The sequence below is a fragment of the Pollicipes pollicipes genome, unplaced genomic scaffold (genome assembly GCF_011947565.3).
Source record: "Pollicipes pollicipes isolate AB1234 unplaced genomic scaffold, Ppol_2.1 Scaffold_5724;HRSCAF=6776_pilon_pilon_pilon, whole genome shotgun sequence".
Taxonomy (NCBI): domain Eukaryota; kingdom Metazoa; phylum Arthropoda; class Thecostraca; order Pollicipedomorpha; family Pollicipedidae; genus Pollicipes; species Pollicipes pollicipes.
Window position 1 is genome coordinate 46,470,444 of NW_023596746.1, and position 27,927 is coordinate 46,498,370.

At 51.1% G+C, this 27,927-nt stretch overlaps 1 protein-coding gene across 1 annotated transcript; it reads right to left on the reverse strand.

Moving 5' to 3' along the window:
- Positions 1-513: 513 nt before the first annotated feature.
- Positions 514-12,569, reverse strand: Prosbeta2 (Proteasome beta2 subunit). The gene is made up of 4 exons (XM_037226956.1): positions 12,336-12,569; positions 1,853-2,348; positions 1,392-1,543; positions 514-784 (listed from the first exon to the last, which is right to left on the reverse strand). Exons 1-4 carry the CDS (start codon positions 12,401-12,403, stop codon positions 667-669), a joined length of 834 nt encoding a protein of 277 aa, XP_037082851.1. The 5' UTR covers positions 12,404-12,569; the 3' UTR covers positions 514-666.
- Between the last annotated feature and the right edge of the window lie 15,358 nt (positions 12,570-27,927).

Sequence of the window (27,927 nt, forward strand, 5' to 3'; positions counted from 1 at the left end):
TTCAACTTTTCCTTATTGAAAATGCTAAAGGTAGTAATGTAACACATACAACATGATTGTTCCACCAGGAAGGTACCGACATACAAACGACAGCTGAATTCAGATTACTCAGCTGTAGTACTGTCCGACGCTGTTGTCTGTCTGTATGTACAAACTGAGTTAACGTCATACACACACACACACGCGCGCGCGCGTACACGCACACGCGCACGGGCATGCGCACGTGCACGCGTACGCGCAGGCAGCGGGATGGTGCCTAACCCAACAGTGTTCCGCCGTGGGATGGTGCCTAACCCGCCCTGGTGGGCGTTCACATTCCCTCCGACCGACCTAACCTCAACTGTGGCTCGAGGTCATCCATTGTGGTAATGAATGCATCGCCACAGAGCCCCCAGCGTGAGCGGCTGCCAGAGTGTAGAGAACGAAGAACTTGCAAAACACAGTCCAAAATTAAAGGCAACATCGCATACGGCCACTTCCGCAGCCATCCCCCGCACGAAGGAAAACACTACGCTGTTATGGTTGTGTTATTTTTGGGACAAAGAACAGGTTTCATCACTGGTGGTGTAGTCACGGGGCGGGTGACAGGTCCGAGCCCGCCGCGGCCACGCGACTCGAGCCGCGCCTCCTGCCGCGCCGGGCGGCCGTGAAGGGTTGGCCGTCGCCTCAGAGCGAGCCGCCCGCCTCGGACGTGTCCATGCTGACCTCCTCCTGCACGTCAAACTTGACCAGCCGCTGCTTGAGCACGGCCGTCGTGCCGCGCTTGAAGCGATACCGCTCCTGGCTGCGGACCCAGGCGGCGGCCAGTCACCACGCGGCCACGCGCTGGGCGCAGCCCCACGTGACGTGGCCACCACACGGCGACAGCGTCAGTTTACCGGCGTGCCCATAAGACTATACATAGAAAAGAGTTGTTTGACAGTTGCTCGTAGGATAAAGTTCACAGGTCTTAATTTCACCAGCATAAAGTAGGTAGGGTACAAAGTCCGCAACGTCAAGTTGGCAATGTAAAAAAGTTCGCCTATGTTCAGTCTGTATTACAATTGTTCGATGGGAAAAAAATTTCGCTCGCAGTCTTTCGTGCGCAAACGTTTGTACACAAATATTCGTCCGGGATTAGGTTCAAGTGCGAAACGCACGTACGTAGAGGCTGTTCAGTCAGTGAAGGATACAAGTACGCAAAGGTGGTAAGAACATGTTCGTCAGAGTAACCTTCTTTGTAAAAAATATCTGTATATATATATATATATATATATATATATATATATATATACCACCTATAAGTACACAAAATTTGTACGCCAATGTTCCTGCGAGAAAAGCTTCGTTGCAAAAAGTACGCACGCAAAAGACCGTAATCTGATGTGTAATGAGCGTGGAACGGCACGCACCGTTGTCCCTTGACGTTGGCCTTGTCGTAGGGCCGCAGCATCTGCGCGCCGTCCTTGGTGATGACGCACAGGTCGACGTTGGTGCCCGAGCCCAGATCGTTGAAGATGCCCGAGGCGATGGCGTCGCGCACCAGCTGCTTGCCCTCCTCCAGCTGCCAGCGGCGGCGGGCGAGGTCAGGCGAGGTCAGGCGAGCCCGGCCGCTCCCGGCGCGGGGCCGGGGTCGATCACACAACACACCAACAGCTCATGCAGACAGGCAGACCCGTACACAGATGCGCCGAGATACACACGACGCAGCTGACAGCCGCCACAGCTACGGATTTGCAACAAAAACGAAGCGGAGTCGCGGCTGTCGCTCGATACCCGCCGTACCGCCGCGTGCCGCACCACACCTGCACGGTACATCCGGACGCCGTCGCGGCCTGCGGCGAGCAGAGCCCGCGCTGCGGCGGTAACTGACCTCCATGTTGGGCCGGAAGCGCGACTCGAAGACGGCCATGGCGGCCAGCGAGCCGGAGCCCATGGTGACGTACGGCAGCCGGTCGACGGAGCCGTGCGGATGTACGCTGTAGATGTGCGGCCCCAGCCGGTCCACGCCGCCCAGCACCAGCGCCGCCGAGATGTGGCCCTGGTACTTGAACAGCATCTGCGCCAGCATCTTAAGCGCCGTGCTGAGCGGCGCCTGGCGGCCGGTGTTGAGCGAGTGCAGCTCCAGGTTGGACGAGATCAGCTTGGTGGTCTGTTCGGTATCGGCGGCCGTGCCGGCGCCGCAGCAGTACATGTTGGGCGCCAGGTAATGGATCTTCTGACAGTTGAGCGACGCCACCGTGCTGCCATCGGTGGCGCGCGTGTCGGCGCCCAGGATCACGCCGTCCTTGTACACAATGCCACAGATGGTGGTGCCCGTCTTCACTGCCTTGGGCAATTTGATGCCAGACGCTTCAAATGCTGCATTTCTGGAAAGAATGGGGTGTGTTAGATGGAGACCAAACTTGGCTGTTGCTGGTGACAAGATCATTACCATAAACATTTAAATTAGCTACCAACTGCATAAGAACTGTAAAGCAAGCCACTCATTCTTAGAACCAGTAAATGAGTCAGAAAGTCATCAAGACTTTGCATTAAAATGGTGAGGTGATGCTTTATCTTTTGCTTACACACAAGGTAATAATAAGTGGCCCTAATCACTAGGGTGTGTCATCACATGCGGTTTTCTCTCAGATTATTACTGGAGTGTGATTTTTCGTGGTGCAACATGCTAAAAATTTGATTGGCACAAATTAAATGCCCCATGCGTTTTCATCAAGCTAGAGCGATTTCTTTCTCGTACACCGAGAAGTGTCAACTTCGATCTCAGCGCCACCTATGCCTTGAGGTTTTAGTGGTCGCCGACAGAATTACACTATCTGGAAAATGCTACGATATGTTTTACAGCAAAATCTGCAGTGTTGTGTTTGTTTTGACGGCGTTTGCTTGCAAAATACCTTGATTATCTCATAGAATACAAATATTAACTATTACACGGTTCCATAGAGCATATCATTTGAAAACATTCGTGATATCACTGCTGCCAAGATTGTTTACACATCAAAAAACGTTCATCCAATGAGCATGAATTTTTCACAGGCTCTCAGTAATTCGGAGAATTGATTTGACGAAAGGTTTACTGTAGCGCAGATCTTTAGTAGAAAAATGTATTTAACGCGTTCGCAGACTCACCATATCATGCCAGCCTCGCTGTAGAATACACAGCTGCCAACGAGAGGCGATGACATGAATCACGTGAGATCGCTGGCAACTCCCTGGTAAGGGAGTTGTGTCGCGGAAACCACTGGATTCATCCATCTTCCGTCATGTGGCTGTACAGGTCATCAAAGTCTGGTCTTATGAGGGTATTCCAACCCACAACCCGTGCTACGTCTCCGAACATGTAAGAGCTGTGAAATATGATGCCCTTAAAAAGATGAACAAAAATTCCAAGCAATCCAGGAAGAGGAAGGGAAGCGAAACATGAACAACACCTACTTTGTCCCAATGTTTGACATCGCCAAGTGCAAGTGCCGCTCTCAACAACTTGCACTTGCCCAGTGAGCCACGGAATTCCGGGGAAAGAATGGGCATTTGTGAAGGACCAGCGTAGCCAGCGGAAGCTTACTCCAGGAGCCGTCGACAGGACATCAACTGCAGTGAGGGATGCGCCCCCCCAAAGAAGAGAGTCTCGACAAAGTCATCATCAACGGCAGGCTGTTGATGCTGTACCTGGACTAAGCAACACCACTTGCAGCTTCGACAGGGGCGACAATGCGAGCGTGGATGTTACTGTGGGAGAGGCCGACGACTTCTTGTCGACTGCCTTCGCCTCCGCGAAACGTGAGCAACCCGGCTCACAGCGCTGACCACGGATCGCTATAGGGCGTCTCCAATCGGGCCGCCTCCGCGATCATGAACGTATTCAACAGGACATTGGTCATCTCAGCCCACAAGACGGATCCCGCGTTGTCGACCCGAGAAAGACCTGCCCGGCGAGGACCGAGTGAAGCGAGAAACGGCACACGAGAAAGCAGACGACATCATGGTGTCGGGATTGACCAGTTCATACTTTGATCGACGGAAAGACAAAACATGCGTGGAACGCACCACCATTACTGAAGCCGAGGTGCACGTGACTGTCCTCATGGGGGCCAGGAGAGGTACGTGAAACATTTCAGCCCGCAGTCCGGGAGAGGCATCGACTTGCTTAACGGGCTATACTCGACCAGTCTACAGCTCGACGGGGCAGTGAGGGTGCTGGGGTGTGGTGGGACGGCTGTGAGCACTGGCGAGACTGGCGGAGTGTGTCGACTCTTCGAGCCCGTATCCGGGGCGCCAGGTCAATGGTTTATCTGCCAGTTGCATGCCAATGAGCTGAGTCTGCGACACGTCCTGTTCACCCCGGACGGGGCCATCTCAGGACCACGGTCTTTCACAGAACCCATCGGCAACAAGTGTGCCACTGATGTTTGGCAGCGTGAGGTGGTGGCATTTGATGTCGTCCCTGGGTTCAAGGAAGCGATCTCATCCGCTGTGGTACGACAGCCCAACCACGACCAGGAGATGCTGTATCGCCTGGCTCATGCCGTTCAAAACGGCACCGTCCCGGACCAGACGGCCAGTAGAAGAAAAGGAGCGTGGGACCACGCTCGGTAAGCGAAAAGAAGTCTAGAATGCGTTTTATTTGACATCACTAGTAATGCGTCGACCGTTCGATAATGCTACCAATTGCTCCAAAGTACTAAAAACGTCTAAATGAACAAACCAATCGCTCTAAAGCACTAAAAACATCTAAATGAACAAAGTATGTCTTAAATTATGTGCTTTGTTCAAAACTTCTTGTTTGAGATACTGAGGGAGAGTGTACTCTGCAGACGAGATCCTGAGGGAGAGTGTACTCTGCAGACGAGATCCTGAGGCAGAGTGTACTCTGCAGACGAGATCCTGAGGCAGAGTGTACTCTGCAGACGAGATCCTGAGGCAGAGTGTACTCTGCAGACGAGATCCTGAGGCAGAGTGTACTCTGCAGACGAGATCCTGAGGCAGAGTGTACTCTGCAGACGAGATCCTGAGGGAGAGTGTACTCTGCAGACGAGATCCTGAGGCAGAGTGTACTCTGCAGACGAGATCCTGAGGCAGAGTGTACTCTGCAGACGAGATCCTGAGGGAGAGTGTACTCTGCAGACTGTACCCTCCACGTTAAGGGGTGTCCAATAATTACGTTACGCAGAAGGGAGTGGGTGGGGGCCATCCACATCGTTACGAATTGAAGCACGAGACGGAGGTTAGCACCTTGGTTGGTGCTGGGGTAGCGCTAGTATAGCACCTTGAAGCCGAAATCAGCGGCAACAACTTTTTTTCGTGGTTTCTTGGTAACATTTATTGATCTTGATTTGTTGATAAAGGGGATGCAGTCATGACAGGGATACGGTTCAGTGTGACAAAGGGGAGGGAGGGCCTAAAAATGATAGATTTTGCTTAACGTTATCAGTGAACAGCCCATATAGGTACATTATACAATATACACGCATACAACATTGATTTCCTTGTTCTGCAGGTGACTGAGCATGGCCGCCCGCCTCCTGCGGCTGTACGCATCGGCCGAATCTCCATCTGCTGAGCTGAAACAGCTGGTTGAGTTCATCGCGGCCCACTACGTCCCAGTCTGGTTCACGGTGCGCCAGAACAGCGGCTGCACCTCCGGAGCCAGGAGCCTGCACCGCAGCGGCGAGCTGTTCCGCCTGCAGCCGCGGAACATCCAGACCATCATCCGGCCGGTGCTGCAGAGGAACGGCTACTGAGCCCACCCCGAGCAGCTGCTGTTCGCCATGGCCTCCAAGGACAGCTGGCGGACACTGGAGGACGCGATCCGCCTCATCCGTGCCGCGCGTCTACAAAGGACACAGGACGAGGAAGCTTCCAACTTCCTGATGTCAGCTTCAAAGCTGAAGGGCACGCGGACCTCATCAACGGGAGCTCAGTGGAGGTGAACGAACCACAGCTGTTGCGAGACCGCAGCGATGAGGACCTGCAGGGGATCGTCAAACCCCCAGCCGCCCTCCGCCGTATCCGGTACACACAGGCCGGTGAGAGGGCCGTCTGGAGGGTGACTGAAGCCTCCTCCTCGGTGCTAAGCGAGGAGTCGGGGCACGGCCTACTCACAGCGAAGCTTATGAACGGCTGGATACCCTTCGCTTGGATGGGAGGGGTCAATTTGACCCCCCCCCCCCGAGATCTCAGCAACTAAGAGCTAGAGACACCAAATTCACAGGGTGTATAACTGTACGTGAACTCACTCAGGTCAAAGATAGAAGTTCCTAGGTCATGACCTTCGTGTGAAATAAGGTCAAACAAGTTTAAACTCCAGGTTGGCCTCCAAAGGGCCCCTAGAACCTAGACAACTGCTCTAAACAAAAGGCCATATACTTATATAAGGTCAGTGACCTTGTCTGGCCTATTGATGGTCATGGTGACCAAAATCATACAAGACTGCTTTGAGTTTTGCATTTGAATAAGCAATAGATATTACGCTAGGAAGTGTGTTCCTAAAAACAAAATGTTAACTGGGTAATTTTAGGTCAGTGACCTATTCTGACCTTGAAGAAGCCTGTGGAAGGTGTATAGTGCGGTTCCTGTTATCAATAAATTCAAATGGGTGCCAAAAACTATCCCGTACAGCAAGCCTGGGGGTAATAAAACAGGTTGGTCTTGACCTTGGTCTGACCTTCATTCCTGACCCTAGGCCAATGTTGTCCATTCATTCAACTGTTGTGTTGCCTAAGTAAGTATCTCAGAGATGTGTGGCCTCACCTAACGCTTCGTTGTTGGATCAGATTGAACAATTCCCTAGAAATCGCCTTCGCTGAAACTATGGCCTAACTTTAACCTGCCATAGGTCAGCGACCTTACATGGTACATCAAAATTTTTGACAACAGACGATTCGCTTATTCAATTGTCTACAGATATGCAAAATATGACGCGGCGTAGCCGCGCCATTCGGAAGCCATTCCGGAAAAACCTTTGGGGGGGGGGGCAATTTGACCCCCCACCCTCCGAATGTGTCTTGACGTCATGCAGTATGCGTACGTTGCAGCTTATGCCCTCTCATTTATTCGCTTGTCACTGAAGTAGATAAATATTGGTGTAAAAAATGAGATTTTCACGATTTTTACACATTTTACAGATACTTTAACATCTCTTGAGTCATCAGAAGTCTCTTTATCAGTGCACAGATGCAGGCCTGCCATGAAGCCTTTTTCATTGCAGTCCATGTCCTGGTCATTTTCCAAAACAACACCTTTCTAAAAAATAAGTGGTTAACGCCACAGAGACCTAAAACCATGTCTAAGCGCTTCCCCTAGAGCCTCTCAAGTCAACATCGACCGAAGTGACTACAGCCTGTCGACGAGTGGCAGCAACCCGCCAGTCCTGCTGCACCCCACAACCCTGCCCAGTCAACACCTGTCCTCCTGCTGCCAATGCCAAACTCAGCTGAGCCGGCGACAGGAGCTGCCGTACATTGGACGTGAGTGGATGTACAGTATTTTGCCTTCCTAAATCTGATTAAGAAGTGCTGAATACAGCTTTACATGCAGTTTTGTGCTATTTCCCATCTGTAATCAACAGCTTACCCTAAAACATGGATTCAAGATTGTTGCAGCACTCTCATCTGTCATAAAACATAAAAGCCTGCTTCAGAAATATGGGTGATATAGTTGGTGGTACTATTGGCAGGTCAGCAAAAATGATTCTTTCACAAATCAGCTCTCCCTGAACCATTTTTGATTTTTGCTCCAAGAGTTCTTCAGACTGGATTTTCTTTATCATTAGCACCACTTTCTATCACATTGCAATGCCATTTTGTGATTGATAATGCCTCCTAGTAATCAGGTAACACACTTGCAAAATTATTCGGTACCAGCTTTTACAGTTAAACAGTTTCAAGGAGCTGTGCTGCAGCCAAATCTACAAAAAATGCATCCACAGCACCAACTATTCATGTGATGTCAGTGCACTGAACCCAGAGTCATGCACATTGAATGCAGGTTTGTGCTATGTTTTGAACTATTTTGCTTGGAAATATGTGTTGCAGGTATGTTGCTCCAAATTTGCTCTGCAATAATACAGTTCAGTAAAACTTGGGCTCTCCATGCACTGAAATTGCTGGTGACTGCATTAAACCATTAATAGGTTCTTCTCCAGCAAGGATCATGCTATTTTCAGGTAAGTTTATGTAAATGTTGAATGCCACACAGGGTCACAAAAGCATAAGCAGCTCCAAGAGGCCCAGAATAGCTATATTCAGAATTCAGATGCATGAATTATTGCATTAATCAAAACTGTGATCAGGTACCAAAGTCATGCCTAGCTCATCTGCTGGCAGTGATCACCAAATCCAAGCTCTACACAGGCATTCACATGTATGTAGCAGCACATTCATGTTATGCAGTGCTCTATAATGCAACACACCACCATGGTTGCCCCATTCCCCCCCCCCAATTCACAATGTGTGATGCCATGGCAGAATGTCCAACCTAGGAGATGATACATTACAATCCCATCATTGCCACTGATCCTGGACCAAATTGGCCTGAGAAACCCCTCTGACTGTCAAGAAATTCAAATCAACACTTGAATCATCATGCAGAATCAGTGTGGGAAAAACCTCCGTTTTCTGGTGGATGTGACACCAGGAAATTTTGTACTCCAGGCTCTTGACTGGTAAGAATGACAATTTTTGTACTCCAGACAAACACTGCAGTCGCCCCACAAGCAGACACCATTGCAAATGTATGAGCCTGAGTATAAGTACCAAGGCAGACAGTTTTGCTTTCTTGATAGCCAGGAGGGTGCATGAACTTTGCTTTCATAAAGTGAGTTATAACTTTTATCTGATTTCCAGGGACCAAACATATGGAGCACCAAGAAATGGAGACAAACATCTGCAATCCTGCAGGAGCTGGCCAATCGAGGGCGTTCATGTTAATGTCCTTCATCATTGTATTACATGGGTTAGATGCACTTGTACAAGCCTATGCAACTCCTGAATGGTGATGACAACTCATGTGAGTTACTTCTGTGGGAATGAAATAAACTGGACTATGAAATGTGCTTGTTTTAAGTACCTACCGCTGCCACATACCTTGCATGTCATTAACTGTGGGGAAAATATATGGCGCACCTGAGTAAGTAAGAAGACCGTATTCTCCACGACGCACACACCCACCGATAACTTTCAAGAAACGGACAAACATATCACGGCTCTGGCTCCCACCACGCGACGAACCCATCGCCTCCCGTACCCGAAACCAGCGGCAGCCCAGCCTCTTGCAACTGACGAGTTATATGGCGCACCTGAGTAAGACCGCATTTTCCACGACGCACACACCTACCGATACCTTTCAAGAAACGGACAAACATATCACGGCTCTGGCTCCCACCACGCGACGAACCCATCGCCTCCCCTACCCGAAACCAGCGGCAGCCCAGCCTCCTGCAACTGACGAGTGCATTTTCGAGCAGTGAAGGTCCGCGTCGCAACAGACACCTACAACAATATTCGTTCGACCAGAAATCACTAGCAGCACCAAAATCACCGCTGGCACATCTTTTTCAACTAGGTCACTCAAAGACTCGCCGAGCAAGAAGTCCAGCATGCCAACTATGCTCTTAACTTACCTCATATTAAGATAACATGTTAGCGATTTTACCAAAGGACGTGCATCTTGCAAACAGTTTGGTGGGAAAATTCCAAAGATTGCAGCATTGCACATCCTTTTCAAAGTGCTTGTTTCATTCCTGCTCCTGCCACACCAGCCACCAATCACCATCCAACTTGCAATTAAACTCAAAATCATAGCATTCAAACACACCACATATTGGCACTTTTGAGATGGAATCATGACATTAAATGGCACCCAAATATCACGTTTGTGGGCGGCACTTTTGGTGGTAACGGCTTCTTTTGGGTTCTTAAATGTCATCGGGAATTACGTTCCCAAAATGGGAGTTTGTGGCATGCAGCATTCCAAAACTTATTACTATTGTGTAAACGATAGTAAGTCAACCACTTTTTCAGAAATCGGTAGGTACCGGTCTTTGAAGATTTGAGGATATCTTACTTATTTAACAAGGGTATCATGTCTCCAGGCTCAACCAGTACCTATACTTGTAAGATAGAGATGGTCCATACCCCGGTGGGAAAAAATCGCAGTACTTGGTTGCCCTTCTCACAATGGGGCCTATAGGGAGACCCGGGGAGAACAAGCCAGGAGTACAAGCCGGAGAACAGCAAGTTTTTAGCAAAGTTAGCCAAATTTAATTAAAAAATTGACGTGTTTTGGTATCGTCCAGATACGGGCCTTCCTCAGAGGGTGTTGAAATGGCATTATATGCCTTAGAATGAGAAATATCTATAGATTTGTAGTACAGGTCCTGCATTATCTCGGCGTTGTCTTGCGCCACCAGAAGATAATATATATTTGTAGGTGGAAAATAGCAAATTTAAATGCATGACTGAAAGGCTCTATGATTTTTCTACTGCAAACTTAACAATTTGTGTTGCTGCAACTGCATAAATGTTTTTTCTTAGACTATTCATCACAGCCTGTCATTTCAGGACCGACCCGTGGTACTTGTGCTTGGTTGCCCATTGACGAGTGCTAGAATGCCATCACAATGTCTGTGAATGCGCCAGAACTCCTGTGCATGGTTTGGTTGTTTGTCTTGATGTGGTGGGAGTGAGGAGGGCGGAAGGTGAGTGAAGATGCTTGGGATTATGTGCATCGTAGCTGCGAATTTGAGGTATTCAGTGAGACAAAGTGGAATTGGTTGTCTTCAGTTTTCACACAGCATGTATCCACACTTCTAAAATTACTTGGGATTTAGTTTTGGACCGCTATTAAGTCATTCCAAAAAGGTAAATAAATACTGGGGGACTGATCTATAAATGTTTACCACTGCAGGCTGGTGCAGAATCACCTTGGTATAACCTGCTCTACCTACAGCATGGTGGGTAGGTACGTAGGTACTAAGGTATCCATATACAACATAAATGCTAGGCTTGGGTTTCCCATGTGGGGTCAAATATGAGGCTGGCCTCTTTTCAGCTTGTGGTTATAATTGCTGTAACCTGACAGGAGGCAATGCTGCTATGTTCCTTGCTGTCAGGCATAAGGTCTTGCAGTGGCAGTATTAAAATTGTCCCTACATAAGATCATAGGGAACTTGGAGAAGAGGAGAGGGATAACAGGAGGTGCAGGAAGAGAAGAGGAGCAGAAGTGGAGGAGGAGTGGAAGGAGAAAAGTGACAGAAAGAGAAGGTGAGGAACTGAAAGAGGAGAAGAGCAGAAAGAGAAGGATAGGAAGAGGAACACTTTTGGTATGTTTATATTAATTATGTAAAGGCCAAAAGGACAACATGTTAGTGATGCCACATACATAAGGCTTTCATAGACAGTTGCATCTGCCCAAGACTCATTAAAAAACCAGGGTGTGATGCACAGTGGTTGTCTGCAACTTAGTTTGTCAGTAAGCAGAGGATGCACCTGATTTATCATTTTGATATTGTGTAAGTTTGCATGTAGATAGGTAATGATAAGTAACTGAGCTTTGTATGATGCACCTGTGAATGCATACGTATAAAGTTTTGTTGTTAACCTCTCAACTGTATATTTCTTATTAACATGTACCATTAAGCAATCTTTGCATGTATAGGTGAGCTAGTAGCACTACAGAGATATGGATGGGATCAGTGTGGCACCCTCACTCACAAGAGGTGCTCTGTTCCACGGAAATGCAAAATTGCATGCTGACACTAATTTTTGCCAGAAAAACATTGGGGAAATGTTGAGCCATTAAAGGCAGTATGTGATGTACTCCAAGCAAGGCCCATTGTGCAGACACTCATTCCACATTAGACAGACCTTTGCTTGCAGGCAAGTTTGTACTCCGACCACAAAAATTTTTGTACTCCGCCACCAGCAAAAAAAACTAAATTTCCCACTCTGTGCAGAATAGTGCCTGTAATCAACATCTATGTAACGGACCACCAATACCCCTCAGGGACCAATTTCCCCAACATGCACAAATTAAAATACAACAAATTTCAACCTTCATTCATTCACACCACCTTGGAAGGATAATAACTGTTGTTTTCCTGCCATGAAACTACGTTTCTGTTGTTGATTTGGCCCAGGGCTTCACAACTGCTTGTTGTACGGTGCCCATAACTGGATCAACACAGATGAACCTAAGAAAAGAGATGAAAACAGGGAGAATCACTGTTTCGACGCATGTGGACTGCACATGATTAAGCAAACTGTTACTGCACTATAAAGACTGCACATGTTAGCAAAGCTCACCCGTTTCCTCTTTTCCCAGTGCGTAATACTTAGCACACTTAAGCCACTTACCTCTGACAATTGTCAAACGAAAAGCCGGTCGACGAGGGCTCTGGAGCTAATGCGGTAGCTGCAGACATCTTCAAAGATATAAGCAGAAGCTCGGCAGCGATTCAAAATTCCAAATATTAAGACCAACTCTCCAAACGTCTTGATGTTGTAATTTACTGCAGGAAAACAAGGCCTGTGCGCACACCACTACTTCCTGCTATAATGCTACCCGCAAGATGTCATGGCATTTGCCGCGGCTTGTCATTCACCAATTCAACTACGGCGCATGACAACGTTCCTCGTCTTCATTCACAAAGAGACGAGGCAAGTAAACTTTCGTAATGGTTCCCTTCCATTGTGCACACAGCAGTGATGCAGAATGGTCAAGCTGTGAAGGATTTATTGTGTTAAAAAGACAATATATGTAAAAAAGCCTCCTATCCATTTTCAACCAAAAAGCACAAAATATGATTTCTGAAAAGCTTACAGTTTTCAGTCAGACACGGTTGATCCCCTGACCGACACGCTGGCCGTCGTCGCGGCCAGCATGGGGATCATAACAGGGATCGTCGACAAATGCAACAATGCCTTTTGCTGCCATTCGTGGGTCGCTGCATTTTCCCTGCTTGGAAAATTGATCCCCGGGCCGACGAGAGGCCGACAGTTTGTTTCCGATCGCCACACGACACACGATCATTGTTGCCTAAAGGGGCCAGACATTTGGCCAGAGGTCGTTTTGTACCGTACCGCGCTGGTCCTGGCCTTCAGTGCCGTCCATCGGAATCAAAGTCTCTTAAAACGATCTCCACCAGCCCTTCAGGCCCGTCTTCCGAATCCTTATTCATCAATCCTGACTCAAAGCCACTCTACGTAGCGCGCACTCCCCGGAACCAACGTCAAGTTATCCTGAGCTCCCCTCCCCTTTCCTGCCCGCGCCCCTTGACGCGACTCCAAGAAATAGTGGGTAAGTCCATCTGTGAGCACTCATGCTTTTTCATCCGGAGCGCTTAATGATTTTTTTTTTTTGCTCATTATTTCCACTTCAACAAAGTGGCACAGTAGAGAAAGTGGCACGCTGTTGCTAGACGCAGGACGCGGCAGACGTCCGCTCCCTGCGCTGCACGCGCCACCTATCTTCGCAGACTATGTCGCAGGCCGCGTCATCTATGTCCCTTGAACACGTCAAGCACGCAGTAACGCATAATTCTAAAGCTCTGGTCAAGGTCGGATCCAGAGGGAACCACGGGGCCATGCGCCCCACTTGGAACCCAAAGGGGCCCATTGACTCCGAGGGGGCCCATAGCCGGCCAAACAGGTGCGGCTATTTTCACAAAACGCAACAAAATCGGATATCTGGACTCCCAGGCGACCAAGAACAGTTGTAAGTAAAGGTAAAGGGGCTTTGGGTTGTCAACAAATATGATGATTGGAAAAGCTGTGACCTGGAAATTTTAAGCCTCGTAACACTGTCAAGGGGACCCATGCTATTTTCGGGGGATCTATATGCCCATTTGCAGCATCCTTTCGATGGTAAAGGGGCATTCCACGTTGCCCTTCATTTCTTTGCATTTGCTCGTACGGCCCTGCTCTGTTGTTGGGGCTCCTCCTATTAGCGTGCCGGGGCACTCTTGTCAATCACGGGCCCCTCCACGGATTCTTTCCACTCGCCAATAAGGCTCTGTGTGCTATGGTTGGGGTCCCACATCTTAACCTGCCGGGGTATTCCCGGTTGCTCAGGGGCCCTTTACCTGGGTCTCGGTTAACCTACCGACGCACTTGCGACATGATCATGTGCCCTCTACATATGTCTAGGGCGCCTCCAATTCTCTTTCACTTGCTTAGGGCCATGCACTTTTGTCGGGGGCCCATCTGATGGCCTGCTTGGTCGCACTCCGTCGTTCGGGGACCCCCACACCGGGTCTTGGGTATTTCTTTTTTTGAATGGGGGGCCCTACGCTCTTTGTGGAGGGGGGGGGGCTATCTGATAACCTGATAGGGTACATTCCATCGTTCGGGGGCCCTCTACATTGAGCCTTGGGCACGCGCCATTTGAATGGGAGCTACGCATTTGTCGGGGGGGGGGGGGGCCCTCTGTTCACCTTCTCGGTCACACTGGATTGCTCAGGGGGCCCTGCACATTTAGGGCCCTCTGCTCCTATCAGGGTCATCTGATAACCTGTTTGCATACACTCCATCTTTCGGGGCCCTCCGCACCGGGTTTTGGGTACTTCTTTTTTGAATGCAGGGCGTTACGCTCCTGTCGGGGCCCCTTTTCATAGGATGCTCGGACCCATTCGATCGTGGGGGACCTCAACATCTGGGTTTGGGTGGTTCCTTTTTGAATGGAGGGTCCTCCGCTATTTTCGGGGCCCCATCTGTTAACCTGCTCCTGCGCACTGGATTATTCGGGGCCCTCTACATCGTGTCGTGGATACTTCAAATCTGAACGGAAGGCCATACGCTTTTGCCGGGGCACCATCTGTTAACCTGCTTGGGCACACTCGAATATCCTGGGGCTCTCCACATTGTGTCTTGGGTACTTCCTAATGCTATTTGAATGGAGGGCCCTACGCACTTGTCGGAGGCCGTTTCTGTTCGCCGCTTCTACCCCACTGGATTGCTTTGGGGCCCTGTATATTGAGCCTTGGTACTTGAATTTAGGGCCATACACTCCTGCCTGGGCCACCTGATAATCTGCTCGCGCATACCTATCTTTCCGGGCCCTTCGCACTGGGTTTTGGGCACTTCTCATTTGAATGGAGGGTCCTACGTTCTTGTCGGGCACCTTCTGATAAGCTGCTCGGGCACATTCCATCATTCTGAAGTCATTTGCATGGGGTCTTAAACACTTTCCATTCGAATGGAGGGTCCTGTGCTCTTGTTAGGAGCCCTATTTGTTGATCTGCTCGGGTACACTCGATCATTGAGGCTCTCCATGCCGTGTTTTGGTAACTTCTTATTTGAATGAGCGGCCCTAGTTTCTTGGCGGGCCACATCTAGTAGCCTGCGCGGGCCGGTGGCGGATACAGAAGGGGGGGGGGGGAGAACGCACGGGACCATGCCCCCCCCCCCCCCATGAACCAAGCTGAGCGGGCCGATATGCTGCAAAGAAGCCCACAACCAGCCGAACGGACGCAGTTCTCGAACAAAACATCACACGCAACACAATTGGACGTCTTTGGGCCTATAGAGGGCCAAGCGTGGTTGCTGGCAAAAGTAGAGTTCATAAACAGACAAAGTTAATCCTTTGCTGATTTAGAAAGTGTTGCTTGGGGAAAACTTTGGAGCTGATTGCGCTGTCTAGAGGTATTACGCTGTTGGTTGCCTGGTCCTATATGTCCACTTGTTGGGGCAATCCGATCGCTAAGGATCTTTCCACGTTGCGGTTCATCTCTTTGTACTTTCTTGTAGGGTGTATTTTTTACACGTATTTTTGACTATACGGAACGGGGACAGGATTAGTTATGGGTAACCTTTGGCTGACATAGATCAGGCACGTACGCCGGACCTTCTAACGTCCCTAAACTTGGACATGCATTTTTAGCCAGCTGTTTAACATTTGTTGCAGTGTTTCTCCGCTCAAGTTTTCTCAGTTTTGTCCTGCGATGCGGACAAGCAAATTATATACCGATGCGGAGGTTGGCGCTGGTGGGTGCACTGCACATGCGACGAGCGCACCTTTCCGTGGGCCGGTGAACATCCAGTTACGACAGAACATAATTGGGGAAAAGAGCATACAAACGGCAAATCATCCGTTTGGAGCATACAAATCTGAAAGCCTAGCAAGCGTGCTATATTCGCACCCTAGCGTTGCTTATTTCAAGCGACGAAATTTAACCGACTTCACAAGCTGGAAAATCCGGCTGCAATAATAAAGCACTGTGCGTAACCACCCTCACAAATAGATAGCTGGCACACAAAGGACTTATACGCCCTCTTAAATGGGGAGTGACTACACAGAAGATTACAACATCCCCCAGAAATCTCGTGTGCTGGGGACCGGACAGCCGAGTCCCACTCTCCAAAATGAGCATCGGTGTTTGCTGGAGTGCCGCCAGTGACAACCCAGCCTCCCAACTAAAGCATATGCCAAGTTAACGTCACCATGTCTGGACGGTCATGTCCATCCTCCCATACTGCTAGCATCTCGGTTTCCCTTTCTGCCAGGATTTCCCGATGTGTTGTAGCGCTTCTTGGGATTGGTCATGACATCAGGACGTTGGGTATGATATAATACTGCACAAAGGCGCTGCAAATTTATTGTCAGTATCAAAATATTTCCTTCATTTGTGGACAGCGGCTGCAAGCTGAGATTAAAGAAAAACAAGGCCCACCTAAGTTGTGAAAATGGGATGCGTGAGGTGCTGCCGGACATGTGTAACATAATTTTTACCGTTTGACAGTACTGGCTAGTGATGTCAGATGATGCCGTCATGGCAGACACCAGGGAATATTCAAATGTCAAAATTTAGACTCTAAGTTGACTTGAACCAAGTATCGTCTGCGTAATCCTTAAGTTTCCTTGTGTCTAGGGATCAGTAGCGCAGGCAGAGGGGGTTATAGCACGGAAAGCACGATTTAGGGCCTGATTTGAGGGCCCAAAGGCCCCGAAAAGCCGGCCAGAGGTCTTATTCAGGGGCCCCGGTCCGCAGGGTTGGGCACTCATATGCCAGCTAGGGGATCCTGCGCGTTAATCAGGGGCTTACTAAGTCGATAAGGGCCTATATTTTGGCCAGACGCCACCAGAAATGCACAGTCGGGTCCGGGGCGACATGGGCCTGAGGGTCCATTTCCCAAGCAGGGACAATGCCGGAGTCAGCGATTTATATTGTTCGGGGCCCACAGCGCCTAACAGGGGCCCTGTGTTGTCAAGGGACCCCGAGTCGGCCAGAGGCAATGTTCGAGGAGATCTGAGGGGCCTAGAGGGCCCACCCGGTCCGATGATCGAAGGCCTGGCTGGAGGTCATAAGGGCCCGAAGGGCTGGATGTAGGTCACATAAAGAATCGCGGCCTGTAGGGTCGTGACCTGAAATATCAGCCAGAGGTCATCTTGCACCGTTTCAGGAGCCCCTGAGACAATGCGGGTGTCTAAGTCGGTCGGAGACCACAACCACCGAACAGTCGGCTCCACGTTTGTCCAAGCCCATGGGACCTATTTCCCAAACGGAAACGAGGCCGGGGTCCGCGATTTGCAATGTTCGGGGTCCCTGACACCAGGAGGGGCTTATGTGTCGGTTAGGGGCCACATTGCCTAACAGGGATCACGTGGCAGCAAGTGACCCGAGTCGGAGCGGTGTTTGAGGGGACTCGAATAGGGGCCGAAGGGTCTGTCGAGACCAAAGATCAGCGGCCCGATGGGGCGGCTAAAGGGACCGAAGAGCTGGCTACAGGTCACATTAATATCCCTGCCCTGTGATAGGGCCGCGATCGAAAATGCCAGTAAGATGATCTCTTGCACCGGTAAGAACCCCTGAGTCAGAGAGTTCCTCTCTTTCGGCCAGAGATCACACACAACGAGCAGGCAGCTCCGTGTCTGTTGGTCTGAGTCCTGGGGCCCACTTCCAAAGCAGGGACGAGGCCAGGCCCGCGATTTACCACAGTCGGGCTCCTGTATGGTTCAGGGGCCCACAGTACTTAACAGGAAATTCTGTATCAACAAGGGGCCTCGAATCGATCAGGAAAAAATTTCAACAGGGACGGGACGGGAGCCCGAATGCCAAAGGGTCTCTTACGTTGGTCGGGGCCCTCTGACAACTGAGGGAAACATAAAAACTTATGAGTGCTCACACTGAGGTAATAAAAGAGTCCTCTGCCAGTCAGGGTCTCCACTGCCAAACGGTGGGCCCTCCAACCATTTTCCAGCATGGGCCGGTTAGGCCCGATTGGAGCCTATATGCCAACTATCTGACCGCCTGCGGTGAGCAGCGGTGTTGTTGCATAACTGACGGTTTCATTGGCCCTGTGACTGTAACCCTAAATGTAGCATAAATGACGGTTTAGGCGCCGATCCGGGATGAAGTGTGCGGGTCAGAGGGCCTCCCGCGTCAGGGAGCGGACCAATGTGATATGATATATCCCTCTAAGGGCCTCCGGATTGGCCAGGGTATGCCAATACCCGTGTCGCCAGAATGGCGGCTGGAAACCGCACCACGGCGGGACAAAATGGCCCTTCAGCTCTTGACCGGGAACAACGTGTCCCGTAGTGTTGTACTCAAGGAATTTATTCCCTTTCCCTTTATCCCTTTATTTTATCCCTTTACTTTAATCCCTTTATTGGAAAGGAATAAGGGATCTCATTAGTGCTGAATGAAGTGGGTCGAAATGAGTTCAAAACTCACAAGGCCAACCCATGTTTCCCTAACAACGTTAATCCTTTTGCAGAATCGACCAGCGAAACAAATAATGTTATCAAAACGTTTAAACCTGCGCGCCGGGTGCCGATGATGTAGTGGTTCACGCGCCTGCGTTAACCACTGCATCTGGGAAACCGACGCTGCGCGGCCTACGGAGACTGCAACGCCTGGGGTCGAGTTTTTGTAAGATATGCGAGCGCGCATGCTCAAAACTACGTTACATAATTTGTACCACTAATCAGTTCTGATTGAATGTTGCAGGTATGTAGACAAACATGACATGGCCATGTTAATGCAAATTTTTGACCCAGTTTGATCCACAATCTGCATTCGCGCAATCCGCTGCGGATGTAACGTATGGTGCACTCTATGGACGAAAACAATTATCAGACAGACCGTAACAATAGCTTTACTCCTCGTAGAAAACCCAGAGAATGAAGACATACATGCGTGATCAAATAATGCGTAATAAGATAACGCAGCTATAATACGCATTTTCTGATTGCGCATAAAATGCGTAACACGATACTGCATCGATCTCCCCATTATCCTTGTTGTTTATAGAATGAATGGGACTATTACTGCTGCCTTATCTATATGCATAATGTTGCTCGCAAATGCACGCAACAGCTTACACAATTATTGGTCGGTTTCTTTCGTGTGATGTAGTGTAATGTTTTAGACGTTAGGTATTTTGTTTCGCACCAAATGACCTAACCCGAGGTCTGACATATTTTAATAACAATTATCGCATTGCCCGTGGGTGCGCCCGCTACGCTTATTACACCTTTCGTAATTTTGACTGGGTGGTAAGGTAGAAAGTAATCGTTTTTTTTTGCGTGGTTGTAGTCCACTGTGTTTTCTTGCTATATCACACATTTTCAGAGCTTCTCCGCTTGGGAGGGGTGCGAGTGCTCGCGTTATTCCTATTGTTTCATAAAGATTGTATTGTGGAATTCATCCATGGCAAAGAACCACATACCTCGCTCAATTTCCATTCTACCAAAAAGCCTGTCTCGTGCTCTAATTCCTCGGTTTTCGTTTCTGATATCTTTGTCCTCGTCTCTATCCATTTTCCACGTGACATCTCAAGCCTTTATCTATGGCTCCGTCTTCGTGTCATACGGAACAGCTATGTTGCCGCCCTGGACACTGACATGGTTGTTCTTGAGGCCCCACACACGTTCTACATCTGATCTGCTCTCGCCTGGGTTTTGGAGAAGCCTGAAATCAGCTTCCCACTGACACAACATTTATGGTCCCGACACTTCTTGCAAAAGAACCAGCTGATTGCGAACCGGGGAAATGTTTCCGCCAAAGTGGGCGGCGTCAGTATAGATCGAGGGGCGGCGGAACGTAAAGCGGGCATGGCTGCTACTGGGAGGACGGGTTGACGTCACCGGCGGCATTCCGCCCATCACTGGAGGCCATTTCGGAGGATGTGTCTGCCGGATGCGTGTTTCCCAGCCTCCAAGATTATTGGAGGATGTATGAGCCAACTGTGTAGCCACCCACCGCTTCGAACGATTCATAAGCAAGCTGCGTAGCCACGCTCTATCTTGGAGAGTGTTTTAAGCTTTGTGTTTAGCAATGTTTCGTTTGGGGAAGGCGGTACGCACGCAGCAATAATGAAAGTGTTTGAGCGTCGCTGGACTGAGATCAGTACTCTGGCAACCACAGATGTCCAGGTCCACACCCCAGGGTCTTGTTACATAGTACGCACACTTTCAAGAGTAACTGACACCAAATTCTCATTTTGTCGTTCATTGCCCTTCATTGCCCTTCCTAGTGGTTGTTAAGAGGATTTTTTCGTGCCATCTGTCCGTGGGTATTTATTTATTAAAATTAAATCCAAACTATTTTAATGGATGGATTTCTGGGAGCATAGCTAGTTATACGCGGTGCTTGTCTAAGCCCCGATCGCTATCTTCCGATCGTGAAATTCCAGGTTGACGGCAGAATTTGGTGGCGAAAATTCAGCGTGCTGAAATACTCGGCACGCTTCGCTCTGCCCTCTGCCGTCACCTGACCTTTAGCACAGTCACTGCCACCGGTCGCAGGCCATGCTTGTCAAAGTATATCAAAGCAAGCATCTAAAGCGCCTCGAACCTACCCCGCCAAGGTTCGGTGGACCGGAAGCCAGGCGCTCTTACCAGCTGAGCTGTCGGGTCCGGTATCTTTTTGGCATGTCATGCGATCGTGCTAAAATCTTCGGTACCCTATAAGCTATTCATGGCTCATGTTGTGACTCCAAATATGCATCTTTAGCTCTTCCGGTTTCTAAGAAACCACTTTCCTTAGAAACAGCGTACAGTGATCATCGCGCGGAGGCGGCGGTGACCGATTTAATTTAAGAGCGAGCCGCGCATGCGCTGTGTTCGACGATGTAACGATATAGCAGCGTACCTTAGGGATAGATTAGTGAAAGTAATACTAAGTTTCTACGTCTGTCATAATCAATGGGCCTTTTGCGTTTGAATCTAAGTGACTGGCAGCACTGCATGACCTGATTCTGCAAAAAGGACGGAGTGGAATCACCACGCAGGGCCACCGTGCATTTCGGAGCCTTATTGCTCGTGGATCAACCATTTTGATAAATGGTGCCGCCACTGGAATACTACTACCTTGATATGCCTGGTAATGGAACGAATTCAATGTTACGAGGGAACCTCACGATCTCTTTCATAGAAGAAGTTTCCTGGGCAGCTTCGCCAAACAGGGCAGCAGGTGAGTAGCACAGCAATGCAGCATAGAAAGGGTAATAAATGGGCACCATAACAGCTTGGCATAGTCGGGAATGCAGGCGAGCTTCACAGCCGCTTTCGGGCGCTTCAAATTATATTGATGTCAGATATGGGCAGCCAGAGCAGGTACAGACCGGATACCAGCTGTCAGGTATAACTGAACAGCTGGTATATGGTGTTTCACTCACTAGTGTTTGCCTATATAGGTAAACGTACCGTCAACGATCATTGCTTGGTATAAACACTGTCCGATCTATAGGGTCGTATGTTATGGTAGGTAGGGTATGGACTGGTAACCATTCGCGGTCATGTATGGTTGCGTACGTAGTTACGTATGGTCTACTGTTCAGTATAGGCAGACGTGTTGTCTGCCTGGCAAAATCATTCCAGGCAGCGACAAGAATTGGTGGCAAAAGTTTAACGTGCCGCAATGGTCGGCACGGCTCGTCCTGCCCTCTAACGTCATGTGACCTTTATCGCGGCCGCTGCCACCAGCCGCAAGGCCTACCTGGCAAGGACAAATAGCGAGGCGCCCAAACCACTCGAACCCACCGCGCCACGAGTGGGTGGATCAGAAGACAGACGTGCTAACCAGCTGAGCCACCGGGACGGACATTTTGATCAAGAGTATGTCCCACTTTATTTAGTGCTGGATTGAAAATGCTAGCACCATTTGTAAACCACCAACGGAGCAAGCCGGCGCGTTTTCGATTGGAGACTCGCTGGATAATTTTGAACAGGCTCATCTCCGGCAGAAAATCATTCCCCTATCTGGTATGCCATAAAAACACCGCACGTATTTGTGCCGATTGAAAAATGTGGGAGCTGATGAGGTGCTCGAGTCAAACCCGGGGCGCGCCATCTGGATTTGCGGATCGCGGTGTGGCTGGGAGGGTCCGTTCTCGAGGATGTTTGGAAGCCCTGCTTAAACTTCGTTGGTTTTTAGACGGTGCTGGGACAGTCAGGTATACTGACAGAACTCATTTCAAACAAATTGCATTGAAAGGGTTGTCGTAACGAATCGAGAACATGGACATAATCTCATGGTTGCAAATTTCAACGTCTCAGAATGATCAGAAGCTCTGGGCGGTTACGAGCCCTTAGACTGCAGAGAGACACAGCCACCACTGGAGCTGCTGTGGTCTGAACTTCGCAGATTGGTCTGCTTTTGCGTTCACCCAGGTGGCCACCAGCAGTCTCCTTGCAACCGGTCGAGGAACCCTGGACTGGAACCCCCGTGATTAACCGATGTGCTCTTAGGATACCAAGGGTCTTGTGTCATAAGAGACGGATTTAGTAGGACCGGCGAATCGCACCAGACGTCCACCATCCAACGGTGCCCGGTAGTCACGTCGAGCTCCGTCCACCCGGCGGCGCTCGGCAGTCACGCCAGGCTCTGTCACCCGCGGTGCTTGGCAGTCACGCCAGGCTCTGTCCACCCGGCGGTGCTCGGCAGTCACACCAGGCTCTGTCCACCCGGCGGTGCTCGGCAGTCACACCAGGCTCTGTCCACCCGGCGGTGCTCGGCAGTCACGCCAGGCTCTGTCCACCCGGCGGTGCTGGCAGTCACGCCAGGCTCTGTCCACCCGGCGGTGCTGGCAGTCACCAGGCTCTGTCCACCCGGCGGTGTGCAGTCACGCCAGGCTCTGTCCACCCGGCGGTGCTCGGCAGTCACGCCAGGCTCTGTCCACCCGGCGGTGCTGGCAGTCACGCCAGGCTCTGTCCACCCGGCGGTGCTCGGCAGTACGCCAGGCTCTGTCCACCCGGCGGTGCTCGGCAGTCACGCCGGGTCTGTCCACCCGGCGGTGCTCGGCAGTCACGCCAGGCTCTGTCCACCCGGCGGTGCTCGGCAGTCACGCTGGGGTCTGTCCACCCGGCGGTGCTTGGCAGTCACGCCGGGCTCTGTCCACCCGGCGGTGCTTGGCAGTCACGCCGGGCTCTGTCCACCCGGCGGTGCTTGGCAGTCACGCCGGGCTCCGTCGCGACGTCGCCTCGCCTCCCGCGCCCGCCGGCTCATCGCCCGTCGATATGGCTCCATCGGGGCGAGGTTATCACCGCTCGATTCGGCGCGCTCATGGGGCGAAGTCCTGTCGAGATGGTGGCTCTAGATGGGCCGACTTCGACGAGCTTTAAGCGGTTCATCGCCACAAGAAGGGCCTTCCGATCCATCCAGATCACCCGATGCTCTGACACCGAGGTGGGGCCCGCCCACCACCGCCGAAGTCAGCCGCGTTCGCCGAACGCCACATCGGTCAGAATAACAGCGCAACGCCAGTAGATCTGGATTGAACGGAATGGATCCCACCGGTGCCCAGGAGACAGTTATTACACTTGGGAAGCCTGACATTCGGCTGGCAATGACATTTGACATTGACGTTTGATGACCTTTGACATTTGACCGAACAGGTCGTTTCATGAGCCATTACCATGATCGACTTACCCGGCGTTCATTGACTCCAGATCGGTTTGGTGCAGCCTTACGTGGAGTTTGTGAACACTGCTTTCTGGCATCTCGTAGGTTCCAGCCAGGGCTCCAGGTCCAGTCCCAGTCACCGACATTCTACTTGGGCTGCAGTACCAGCCCACAAACCACGAAAAGCGCCACAAACACCATAAAATGGTATGAAATTGGTTCATAATTACGGGCTAAGATAATGAGTCTTTTGTGACGAATTCGAATGGTGGTTGTGCCCATGCACACTGCAGTGAACTTGGAAGATTTCCCACGACTTGAAATATCCAGCGCTTCTTGACTCTTTCAGTCCAAAGCCCTCAGTAGATGTTTGTAATTTGAGGAGACCTAACCTGCGGTGTACAGATGAGGTATAAGTGGTGACATTTTTGGTACGTTTTGGTGATCGACCAGTTTAAATTGCGCTCTCTGCCATCTCATTTCCAGCTAAACAATACTGACCTTAGTGTTTAAGATGTACTTTGGTACGATGGAAATGCCAAAGTCCTGGTACCTTGATCACTGCTGTTTGAGCAGCATCGTTGGCAGAAGCCAAGCAATGGCGTACATTAGATTACACAGACAGAACATTTCTGGCATGCTCATCTTCAGGTGTAATATTAAGAAAAGAGGAAACATATAGCTTGAAGTGAACTTAATACTTCCCGATCACTGCCGGATCAGCATTGCGGTACAGCAGGCTTTGGCTCACTGGATTCCTTGCTGGCTGTGGGCTACTGAACTGTGGGCTGACAAGTTAGAACACGCTGCGTCTCTAGCTCCGAACCCATTCCCAGTCACCCACCGTCAGCTCTGACCCTATTACCAGTCACCCACCGTCAGCTCTAACCCGAGTACCAGTCAGCCACCGTCAGCTCCGAACCCATTCCCAGTCACCCCACCGTCAGCTCTGACCCTATTACCAGTCACCCACCGTCAGCTCTAACCCGAGTACCAGTCAGCCACCGTCAGCTCCGAACCCATTCCCAGTCACCCACCGTCAGCTCTGACCCTATTACCAGTCACCCACCGTCAGCTCTGACCCGAGTACCAGTCAGCCACCGTCAGCTCCGAACCCATTCCCAGTCACCCACCGTCAGCTCTGACCCTATTACCAGTCACCCACCGTCAGCTCTAACCCGAGTACCAGTCAGCCACCGTCAGCTCCGAACCCATTACCAGTCACCCACCGTCAACTCTGACCCTATTACCAGTCACCCACTGTCAGCTCTGACCCGAGTACAAGTCAGCCACCGTCGGCTCCGAACCCATTCCCAGTCACCCACCGTCAAGCTCTGACCCTATTACCAGTCACCCACTGTCAGCCCTGGCCCGAGTACCAGTCAGCCACCGTCGGCTCCGACCCCATTACCAGTCACCCACCGTCAACTCTGACCCTATTACCAGTCACCCACTGTCAGCTCTGGCCCCAGTATTAGGCACCCACCGTCAGCTCTGACCACAGTCTTAGTCACCCACTGCTGTCACCCTCGCTCGCTCTGCCTTAAAGCTTCCCGAAGTGGCCAAGGGCGGGACCCCTGACATCCCGTTTCGGGCATTGCCTACGGTCGTCGCCTGGCGGCGGCCCTGGATGTCAGCGCGTGCCGCCGACACAAGGCCGCTGGCCCTTCTCAGCCGACGGGCGGGCGAGCCTTGGACGGGGACGTGACCCTTGACATCCCGCCTCGGGCATTGCCTACGGTCGTCGCCTGGCGGCGGCCCTGGATGTCAGCGCGTGCCGCCGACACCAGGCCGCTGGCCTTTCTCAGCCGACGGGCGGGCGAGCCGTGCCATTACTCAACGTCAGGTGCCGCCAATCAGCGTCGGGCCGCCGCCGTCTGAGCACCGCTGCTCGCCACCTGAAGGCAAATCCATCCCCGCCGGGACCGAGTGGAACGCGTGGCACCCGCCGCCGACGGATCCCGGCCACGGTCGGAGACCTGCTCCCTGGCGAAGTCAGGTCAAACTATGAGGTCTGATATCCGGCGGAATCAGATCAGAGTATGAGTCTGGCGGAACCAGGTCAGAGTATGAGGTCTTATGTCCGGCGAAGTCAGGTCAGAGTATGAGGTCTGATGTCCGGCGGAGTCAGGTCAGAGCATGAGGTCTGATGTCCGGCGGAGTCAGATCAGAGTTGAGGTCTGGTGTCCGACGGAGTCAGGTCCGAGTATAAGGTCTGATGTCCGTCGGAATCAGGTAAGAGAGCGATGACGGATGTTCGGCAGCCCCCGCAGTGGCGCAGGCAGGCGGCACAGGGGTATGTCCTCCTTAGGTCGCGAAGGCCCGGAAGGACCATCTCGACCGGCCATTGCGGGCCCGATTTGAAGTCCTAAGAGTTGGCTGAGTTTGTACTAAGGGTCCCGACCCGCAAGATCTGGCCTTCAAATGCCATTCAGTGTGCCCTTATCGCCAACTGCGTGCCCCTGATTCGATGGACGCCTATGTGTCGGTCAGGCACCACCAGTACTGAACAGTGTGCCCCGTGTCAATCCGGGGCTGAGGGTTCATTTCATAAGCAGGGACAAGGCTAGGGTCCGCGACTTATATTGGTCGGGGTCCCTGAGTCAATGAGAGGCCCCCTGCGTCCGCCAGTGGCCCACAGTGCCTAGCAGGGGTACTTGTCATGACAAAAGGTTCTGAGTCGGCCAGCGGCAATATTCGAGGTGATCCGAAAAATGGCCCGAAGGGCTCTCCGGGAACAACGAACAAGGGCTCGATTGGAGAGCCGAAGGGCTGGCTGTAGGTCAGATTGAGCACTCCGGCCCCGCAGAGCCGTGGCCTATAATGTCAGTCAGAGGGCCTCGTGCACCGATTGGGGACCCTCTGTGACACAGTGGGCCTCTATTTTGTCCCGAGGCCACCAGCGCCGATGCATCGGTTTAAGCCCTGGAGCCTGTTTTTGTTTCAGAGCATACTTGTCGCCGATTGTAGGTCCCCTGAGTCGATAAATACCTCTGTAGTGCCAGGCACTATCCGTACCGGCCAGTCGGCTTCCTGTCAGTCTGGGCTGGGGGTCCATGTCTCAAGCAGGGACAGGCTGTGGCTCGCGATTTGCATTGGTCAGGGGGCCCCTGAAACGATAAGGGACCCTGTGTCGATCGGGGACCCTCAGTGCTTAATAGGGAGTCCTGTGCTCGCAACGGGCCCGAGCCGGCCAGGGAAACATTTTCTGGCTAGGGGCAGGGACCCCGAACGTCAGAGGGCTTGTCGCGTTGGTCAGCAGCCCTCTAACAATGAGAGAAGGCGTGATAACTTATGATGAGAGTTCACAATAAAACACTAGAAAGACGCTGTGTCGGTAATGGACTTGATGTCCACACATGGGGCTCCATTTGAAAGCAAAAAGCTCTTAAATCCATGTCACTTCGTAACCCTCCACTCCACTTCAGCTAAGGGCCCGTTAAGCCGAACTGGAAAATGTGTGCCAATTATTGGACCCCTGTGACGATAAGGAATTCCTTTCCGTCAATACACGCCCTTGTGTCGATGAAGGTCAACTGGCCGGGTCATAGGGTGGCCTGCGTCAGGAAGGGAACCAGTTTATGAGGTATCTCTCGCAACGGCCTCCGGATCGACCAGGGGACCCTACCCCCGTGTCGCCAGAATCGCAGCCGTTAGGCACCCCGCGCCGGGATGGAATGGTCCTTCAGCCCCTGACCGGAAACTATAAAGCGACCCTAGTGTACTACCAATGGGCTTCTTAACCGGGAAACGGTAAGAGGCTCAAACGTGTCCAATAGAATAGGTCAAAATGAGGCCAAAACTGAAAAGGCTCCCTTGCTTGCTTGCTTGACTCTTGTTGAGGCTCCCTTGCTTGCTTGCGCAAACTCCCTTGCTTGCGTGAGGATGTCTATCTCTTTGCAGAATCGACTAGCGAAAAAATAAGATAAACAAGCTTTGAGCCTGGACACTCGCAACAAAGTAAATACTGTTCGGTTATGTTGAACTTGAGCTGGAAGAGATATCAGAAGCTGCCAGAGGATACGATGTTGTATGTACTTTCGTACCCCGAAGGCGCACCAAAACGTCATAAGTGAGCAATGGAAATGGCCCATGCCCCCCAC

Coding starts and splice junctions, on each gene's coding strand:
- Prosbeta2 (XM_037226956.1), bottom strand. CDS start 12,403: ATGTCTGCAGCTACCGCATTAGCTCCAGAGCCCTCGTCGACCGGCTTT. Junction 2,349..12,335: donor TCGTTTGACAATTGTCAGAG/GTAAGTGGCTTA, acceptor CATTCTTTCCAG/AAATGCAGCATTTGAAGCGT. Junction 785..1,391: donor GCCAACGTCAAGGGACAACG/GTGCGTGCCGTT, acceptor CTGGGTCCGCAG/CCAGGAGCGGTATCGCTTCA.